This window comes from Halichoerus grypus, chromosome 9, assembly GCF_964656455.1.
Source record: "Halichoerus grypus chromosome 9, mHalGry1.hap1.1, whole genome shotgun sequence".
Taxonomy (NCBI): Eukaryota; Metazoa; Chordata; class Mammalia; order Carnivora; family Phocidae; genus Halichoerus; species Halichoerus grypus.
In genome coordinates, this window is record NC_135720.1 from 49,592,202 (window position 1) to 49,601,553 (window position 9,352).

The window sequence follows — 9,352 nt, forward strand, 5'->3', positions numbered from 1 at the left end:
TCTGCACTAGCCTCTCCCCCTTGAGTTTGGGTAGAACCCGTGACTTGCTTCTAGCCAAGAGCATACCGCAAAGGTGAGGGGATGCCACTCCTGTGATTATGTTAAAGAAGACTCCAGCTTAGCAGACTGGGGTGAGAGATTCTCCTGCTGGCTTTGAAGAAATGGGCTGCCATGTTGTGAGAGATCTACAGAGGGCTGCCTGGCAAAAAACCATGGGAGGTTCTAGGAACTGGGGCTGATGGCAGCTCACAGCCAGCAAAAAACAGGGACCTGAGCATACCACAGCAAGGAACTGAATACTGTCAACCACATACATGGCCCTGGAAGTGAACCCTAAGCTCCAAAATGGAGCATAGCTCTATCCAACAGCTTGACTGCAGCAGCCCCACGAGACCCTCAACAGAGGACCCAGTGAAGTCATGCCCAGATTTCTGACTCAAGAAACTGTGAGACAAAAAATGTCTGTTGTTAGGGCGCCTAGATGGTTTGGTCGGTTAGGCAACCAACTTTTGATCTCAGCTCAGGTCTCAATCTCACAGTTGTGAGTTCAAGCCCCACGCTGGGCTCCATGCTAGGCGTGGAGCCTACTTAAAATAAACAAAAATGTTGTTGTAAACTGCTAAATCTGTTATTCAGCAATAGAAAACTTCAGTATTGGCTATTTGTATATCAGCAGACACTTACCTAGGGACTGATTATTAGAATGAATGCTAATTCTTGGAATTGTACGAAGTCTTATCCTTCCAATATGGAAATACATCAAACTTTAACAATGCCTACAATCTCATATGGCCACTCACATTTTGGTTTGTGGGACTCTTGTGGATTTTCCAGTGTGGATTTCCAAATTTTCTGCCATGTTCTTATTATCATCCTTTTCTCCCTGAGCTGCATCTTCTACCCGTTAAATGTAGATGCTGCAGATAGAATCCCTGTTCTAGCAAGCGTCCCAGCTGCCAAATAGCATCTACTGCCTAAATTCCAACAACCTGAGAAAAAGCAATAAATGGAACACAGGTGGTCTCCAAGTTGTAGCTAAGAGAAAAGTACAATACAAAAAGAGCAAGAAGAATACGCTTTTTACTGTTCATTTCTCCACCGGCCCTCTCCAAAATTGCTAGGTTATATATACAAACCCATATTATGGCAGGTATTGAAGGTGAATGAGCAGTGGTCAAAAAAGATACATTTCACTCGAGAAAAAACAAAGGCAAATTTGTAGAAATTAGATAAATAAGAGAAAGCAAACATACTGCAAGCAGGTAGAAATTAAATGTTATTCACCATAAAACATGGTAAAGAGAAGTAAACAAAAGCGGTCATCAGTGCTAGTCATTTATCAAAGGAGAGCTCACACCAGCTTTGCCATACTCATATGAAGTACCCTTTGTGATCCCTGACCCCTAGGCCACCAAGCCCCTTTCTAATCATTATTTTGGTTTCCCAGGTATTTCAAACTCAGGAAGGAAGAGCCCTGGGTGGAACAAATATTCCAAATACTGCAGAAGACTGTGCCTCTTTGTAAATTAAACTAGCAGCGTAGTTTACAGTGCTTACAATGTAATTACCAGCCAAACTCAATAAAGAACAAACCCTGTACGAGCAAGGCCCAGACCCAGACTTCATTACTAAGGTAGGCCCCACTACTAACATAGTAATTCTCAAGCAGCTTTTAAAGTTGGAACATTGCATCTCCAAATCCCACTTGAACATCAAGAAAATCAGCATATAAAAATAACTTTTCTTTTTAAAATATCTGTAAAAATAGTAAAATCTCCATAATTGAATGAATTACTGTAAGACACCGATTATAACATGCAACATTATTTTGTATATGTACATGGATAACTGTCAATTAAATTTCATCACAAAATGTTAAGTGACCACTGACTTTAAGACATATTCTGATTTCAGAGATGTTAAAAATGTGAAAAAAGGTGCATCTTAGAACTGATGAAACACAGTACTGAAAAATGTGTTTTGCAGTAATTATTAAACACTGAGTCTCTTAAATTGACATGTATTCACAATCAGTATTCTCAAAACTATCACTTTTGTTTCACTTCTCATTTGAAATGAAGAATGGATGGGACTTACGTTATTTCTAACAGACACACTGCACAAACTTTTTTTTTTACTTTTTTTTCCTTGCACAAACTTTGAAACTTATGGATTCCTAGTTTGAAAATCATCTCATTTTCACTAATAGAATCACAGATCAGGAGACAGATAAACAAGGCCTATTTAAGGACTGAGTACAGGGCCAGAAAACTAGTGAGCAGCAGTCCTGAAGCCGGGTCTCTAGGGCCCTGTTCTGTGTTCTCCTGATAGAAATCAGAAATCAAATGAGGAATCAGCATTCTCCAGCGCAACACTACAGGGAGGGCAAAGCAATTAATAAAAATCTCTGTCCATTTTCAAAGTTGCTCTTTTATGAAATGACACTCCTCTACTTCCCTGGTAGAATACTGAAGACTGATCATTTGTTCAGCTAATCAATTCAACTACTAGATGGTTTCGTTCTATTAGAACAGCACCCAACTTCTCAACAACAAACACCTTCTTTGCACGCTCTGAGGGGTGGAGACCATAAAACATTACCTAATCAGCCACATGCCAAACACCAGCCTCACAGTAAGATCCTGCCGGATGAGACCATTTGTTCTTTATGGAAAACTCTAGAATTACAGAACCTTTCAAAACTTTGTAGCATTTGCTATACTCTGACCTAGAAATTTTGATCCCCAAAGCATGTTGAAGATCTGTTAATGCTCTGCTCTGACTGGCTTCTTTACAACTGGAGATTATTCAAGGAGGTCAGAATAATCCATCTTCTCTAGGTGTTAGTCCCTTTTAGCCTGGTTTCTTGCAAGGTGATTCACAGGGAACTGGCCACTATTAACTCGAGGGGACTCCAATACCACTGCACTGGAGTGGAATTGACTGGAGACTTCAGCCAAGGGCTCCATCAAAATATTTTTAGATGTCTCTATTACAGAATTCCTCATTGTATCATTCATTTCAATCACTTCAAAATCCATTTCATTCCATTTTTCTGCATCCTCTTCTTCATTGTCTTCCTCATAGTCATTTAGCTCAGAACTAGACAGCAAAGCTTTCTGGTCCTCGCTTTTTGTGTGTTCTTTTCGCTGCTGATTGAGAGGTGAGGTGGCTAATTTATAGAGCACGGGAAATAAAATAGCAGTGGCCATCGATGCCCCCAAACAGGTGTACAAAACTACAGGCAAATCAGGGTATTGTCCTTGAAGAATACCAATTATTGCAGGAATAGCCATTTCTCCCAGGGCAGCACCGACTACAAAAAATGCTGCAGATTTCCCATGGATGGTTGTGTACTGCTCAATCCAAGAAACACCACTGGGAAACGTGGTTGCCATCGAGGCCCCATATACCGAAGTCGCTATCCAGAGACAAACTGGGCTCTTGTCAAAAAGCACCAACAATAAGGATGATGTCAGGCTGCCAATGTTGCTTAACACAATCATGGTTCCAGGCTGTAAACATGTAGCAAAAAAGATTGCTAGGCCCCTGCAGGCTGCAAAGGTCCCCCAGAAGATGGAGTTCAACCCAGCCGCTTCACTTTCCGTCATGCCTGCGTGGCTGGTCGCAAACGTGAAAACGTAAGAGCCATATGTTACCTCGGCTCCAACGTAAAAAAAGAAGAACAGAAAAAGGAGACAAAGAAGGGCATTGTGGTATTTAGCTCTTCGAGACCTCTGAGCAGATGCTTTTGCTTTTTCCTGCCTTGAGCTCTTCTTTAAAAACAGAGCCAAAAAAAAGATAGCAACTACAAAAACGTAAGTACCGATAACAGCATACGCCCACAGTAAATTCACATTGTCAGGTGCTCCGAGTAGAGATTCTGAGTCCGCTTCAGATGACTGGTTGAGGGCAGAATGGTTAGAGTCAGGCTCCGCGTGGTGTTCAGCAGACGCCGTCGTGCCCAATGCCAACTTAGCCAGCAGTGGAGCCAAAAAGGCACCCAAGGCAAAACTGAAGTGTAAGGCCTGCATATGTGGGGCTCCTCTGTCCCCCCAGATAGCCAAGATTAGGACGTTACCACCTACCAATGAAAGATGAGGAAAATTATTTAATCATGGTAATTTAGCAAAAAACAGTTCACTACTATCAGGAGGAGGATGAGTCTATTTTACATGGCACAGGGATGAAGGTATTCTCAGTCATCAAATGTGGCAACTCGGTCGATTTTATGATTAAGGAACTCTAACCTACATCACCACAGAACTCTAAGCATCGGAACATCACATACTCACAAATGGATTCTACAAGCTAGTAAACCACAACCTCCTAGAGCCAGGCACCTTAGCCCAAGGCTTTTTACAAGACAGTTCTAATACGAGGCTGGCAGGGGGTGGGGAGGGTGGGAAAGAGGTGGATATTTATTTACTTGTAAACATTTTAAATATATATTACCATGAGATAATGGCCAAATTACCAAATAACCAGTTGAGGAAAATTATTTAGGTATATAGCAGATGCAAAACACATGTTCAGAAACCTGAACACTGTAGAATTCTGCTGGGCCCATTACAGGAAACAAAGGTGAAAGGCAAGAAGCATCAAGTGTTGTGTTATCTTTCTCTTTTTTTAACATATTTGCAGATAAACATACAATTGTACCCCATAATTTCACGACCAAACTAAGCCTAAAGTATAAAATATCCCCGATATATCAGGTAACAATAGAGCAGGGGAAGAAGAGAGCTGGTTTTAGGGGTGGACAAATGCCAAGTATGTTGTTTAGTAGGTTTTAAAAGATAACAAGACACATGAAGAGGATCTCCTGCAGGAAGACAGGAGCTTTTGAGAGGGGAAAAAAAGAGAGAAGGAAAGTAATACACAGCACAGGTTTCTCTTAGTTCAAAAGGCAGAGGGCTTTTTAAATTGGATAGCTGCTTCTATGATTCCTCAGTCAAATATGGTTCCAAAGTTGGTTTAACCTATTAACCCATGAATTCCTCCCATACTACACTGATAAAGTTCTATCCCAAAATGAAAGCCCACTCACCTGCACCATAATTACCCACATGGGGGACCCTTTCCTGTTTGGGTACTGCAAATCAATAATCTCTCACTGAACAAAATTCCTTAAATTCACTCCATGAATTGCCAAAAACAGGCACCCTACTTGGCAAGAAGAGTAGTTCCCAAAGGGTAGTTCTGACTGGGTGACCCCATGAGCAATTCAGTAGGTCGGTGTCATTTTACACTGCAAATGACAATTTGATGTCATCTGCTCTACTTTTTCTAGTAGAAAGTCCCTACTCCCAGAGATGACCCTGCAGGGCTCACTGACCTGTATCGAGAATGCCAGCTGAAACACCAAAGACGGACATCATGACAATCAGTAATACTGCTGTCTTACAAAATGGAACAAGATAAAGACCAACTGTGGTGGTCAACATTGACACCCCTGAGAAGAAAGGTAAAAGTCAGCTCTAAAAAACAGTATTCATGCAAGGAGTCATAAATCAAGTCAACATCATAGAAATTCCCATAAATGCAAAGTAGGTCAAATTACAATTGGGTAACAGTAAGTGGATAAGAGGTTCAGCATCCATAAATGGTTATTTCCTTTACAAGCTTTCATAATATTTATGGACTATAAAATATAAGTTAATCTAATGTGAGTACATTTCTAGCATTGCTGATAATCAAACCATATACTACAGGGCAAAGTTTTATACCAAACTGACAACTCAAAAATTTATTTAAATATTTCATATTTTAAAAAGAGACTTTTAATCTAAATAAATAAATACACACATACATACATCAAATAAATAAAATAAAAAGACTTTTAGGTGTGAGGTAAAAAATTAAAAAGAAAAATAAAATGCATTTATGATAGTTTGTAGTAGAAATGTATTAAGTAATTCAGCTTGGGAATAAGGAGGGAAATACAAGAGATCTATATGTTCTCAACCCACTTTGGAAATCTGAGTAATTATTCATTTATTCATCAACAACAGTAAATTATTGTCCTTACTTCCAAAGCACTTTTATCACATTAATCCAGATTTTCTTTAAACGTGTCTATTTATTCAAAAAAGAGTAAGTTAAAAGCTTTGCCATCTACTTGAAGGGCGAGGTAGAGAGGTCTGGAGGCATCATTAACATGGGGCGGCTGGGACAAAAATTTAGCCTACGTCCTTTTGCCCCCAGTACTTCCCACCTTCATTCTCAGTTCAGGGCCTAGCCTGGGCAGGTTCAAGGAATTCATTCTGATCTCTGGTGGCCCCAGGAGATCTGCCCTAAACCCTGACAAGCAGAGTTCTTTGGACAACTAGTATATGATCCAGGGGTGGTGCCTAAATTACACTGATGGTCAGGAAGGCTGAAGATAGTAACACATTCTAGGGCTAATCTAAATTTCCAGAGCGGCCCTGCATAGATTCCCTATAATTGTTGAGATGAAAACAGGCATCAAGGAAACCTGATTTTCACCGAGGATGCCTGAACACTACTCATCTGAGTTGTCAACCATAAAATGTTTCATTTTTAAAAACAAAGCGTAAATTCCTTGAAAGTCATAAAAAGCTAAAATTGGTCTTTACTTACCCAAAAGTAGAAAATGATTCATAATGTCAAGAAGAACTCCACCAATCACTGAGCCACTTAAAAATCCAAAGGCACGGCCCACAAAAATCAGAGAAAGACTGCTAATATTGCGGTTCACATTTGTTGCCAAATCTTGAAATGTCGGTCCCAGTATAGCAACACTCATTCCCTAAAATTTAAAAAGACAAAACCTTTCACTTACAATCATTAAAATAATGTCTATCTATGTGGTAGTTTTTTTCACTATTAAAAAGGGAGGAGGAGGGGCACCTGGGTGGCTGAGTTGGTTGAGCAGCCGACTCTGGATTTCACACTCTTGATTTCAGCTCCGTCATGACCGCAGGGTTGTGAGATCAAGCTCCATGCTGGGCTTGGAACCTACTTGAGATTCTTTCTCTCCCTCTCTCTGCCCCTCCCCCACATCTAAAAATTTAATTAAATTAAAAAATAAAAATAAAAAAGGAGGAGGGGATTTCAGTGTAATGTAGGGGATTACTTTAAATCTCACAGTCGGAAAAATTCAGGATGACAGTACTAGGACTCCTAGACTACAGGCTACTGAATGTGGTGTGTCAAATACTACTGGTTTTCTAGTTTTGACAACTCTCAAGTCTAAAAAAAAATTCTTTAATTTTTTTGGCTCTCTGCTACAATTTTGTTTCCTTTTTGAACAATACCACAAAAGACTCTTGTATTAACAGTAAAATGTAACATCAAAATCATTTTTGAAAGTTTTGTGCACTTTGAAATATACTATATGCACAAATAACACAGGAATTTAGATGTTAAAAATTTAAATTATCAAACCATTAAAACAGCATTCCTGTTTTTTTATGGTGTTAAAACAGCAATATTTCTGGATGTACATGGTGTCCTTCCTCTGACACATACAAAATACACAGAAAATAGACAAATCAAACGTTTCTAAATCTGTATTTTTCTTCAAAGAAAACCCCAAGCCATCAGAGAATATTTGTTGGACACTTAAAAAAAATGCTTCTGTCTATGCTTCAAGAATAATTCATTCTAATTGGACTGCTCTGCTCAAAACACGGGTGTGCGTCTTGCCCAAGCCAGAGCAGAGCAAGCACTTGGTACATGGAGGGAAGGCTGAGCTCCATCTCCAATCAAATTACTTCCTCCTTGTAAAGCACTTAAAACAGGACCTGGCACAAGGTGAGGGCTCAAGAAGCGTCTGCAATGATTTTTCTTTTTTCAAATTAAAATACTCCAGGAATCCCCTGTGGCTCAAGCGAAAGACGTTAAGTGACTTCCTTAGAGGACTCTCTGAGAAGTGACTCTCCTCAGAGGACTCACCCTACCAAATCCCCAAGAGCCCAATATTCCAGACAAGTGATGAGAGGACCATCTCCAGAAATAAGGGAATCGTGGGGCACCCAAGGGGTTTGTCAAAAGGCGCTTCTAGCCTTGCAGTTCGCTCTTAAAAACAAAAACTGAAGGATCTAAAGGTTTGTTTTACATAGGATTGTGGGTAGAATAAGAGACCTATTATTCCTGCCTCCACCACTTAAACCCAGCTGTGTGGTCCAGAAAAGTCATTTTCCCTCTATGGGTCTATTTTGCCCCGTCTGCAAAAATAAGGAGTTGGCTGAATTTGGTCAGACAAGGAAGAGGAAATCCCAGAAAAGCAGCTTTGTGTAATAATTTGGGGTCTGCGTGGGCTCAAGGGGGAGGGGCTATAGACCTGGCAACACCCCCTTGCATCTATCTCCCCCACCCCACGTAGGAGAAGTAGGAAGGTTTGCTGGAACTGGCAAATATATTAGGAAAATCAATTTCCCACTTGACAATAACCAACAGTAGAACTGTGCCCATTTTTCAGATTAAGAAACCAAGGCTGGGGCAGACGAACGCGCCCAAGGTCACACAGTTTGCAAGTGGCAGAAGCGAGACTCGAACTCAGAAGCCGGCGTTCTCTGCAGGACGCCCGCTTACGCCCCCGCCTGGGAGGATTCCAGCCCCGGCTCTCACCAGCCCCAGGAAGGCAGCACACAGGATCACGGTTATGAACCAGCGCAGCATGCTTCCAGCCTGGCGGCTCCGCCGGGAGCCCGCCACCACCACCGCCTCATTCTCCGCCGCGGCCTCGGCCCCGAGGAGCCGCTGCCCGGCAGCCGGGGCCCCGGCCCCACGGAGTTCCAGCTCCAACTCCAGTTCGGCGGCTCAGGAGAAGCGGTCTTGCTGCCGCCCGGCTTCTCAGCGGAGCCTCGGGCACTGGGAGCCAAGCCCCGGCTCCGCCCCTGCAGGCCCGGCCGTCCCGGCTGGAGCCACTTCCCCAGGAACTGCCCCCTGGTCAGGGCGGGGAAGTCGAACTTCGGGAAAACGCCGGGTGTTGCAGGCCGGTGACGCGAGCCCTTCAGCCGGCAAGGTGCCGGAGGGCGTCACGTGGCGGAAATGTGGCCTCTCGCCAACCGCGGCCTCTCTCAAACCGGAAGTTTATGTGGTTGCCTGGGAGACCGGACGTGGGCGCCCGGGCCGCCGCATCACACACAGCTGAGCCCACAGAGGCCCCGCAAGCGGGCGCCCCGTGGCGGAGTGAGCTGAAGCTGCAGCCTGGGACCCGACGGATCGTGAGGTAAGACGCGGCCACGCCCTTGCGGGCGAAAAAGCTGGCCAAGATTAGCTGGGTATGGCTTTGCACCTGCTCCCCGGGTCTCCTCGCAGGGCAAAGGGAGCCCGGTCTGTCCCTTATACAGCTTTCTAGAATTGCTGCCCTCGCTCCTCTGAG

General features: G+C 42.9%; 1 protein-coding gene across 1 annotated transcript; it reads right to left on the bottom strand.

The window, feature by feature from the left end:
* Positions 1 to 1,063: 1,063 nt before the first annotated feature.
* On the bottom strand, positions 1,064 to 8,977 carry SLC60A2 (solute carrier family 60 member 2). The gene is given in 5 exon segments (XM_036105347.2): positions 1,064 to 2,872; positions 2,874 to 4,084; positions 5,339 to 5,455; positions 6,604 to 6,772; positions 8,596 to 8,977. Coding segments are annotated over 5 exon segments (1,584 nt in total). The 5' UTR covers positions 8,647 to 8,977; the 3' UTR covers positions 1,064 to 2,836.
* Between the last annotated feature and the right edge of the window lie 375 nt (positions 8,978 to 9,352).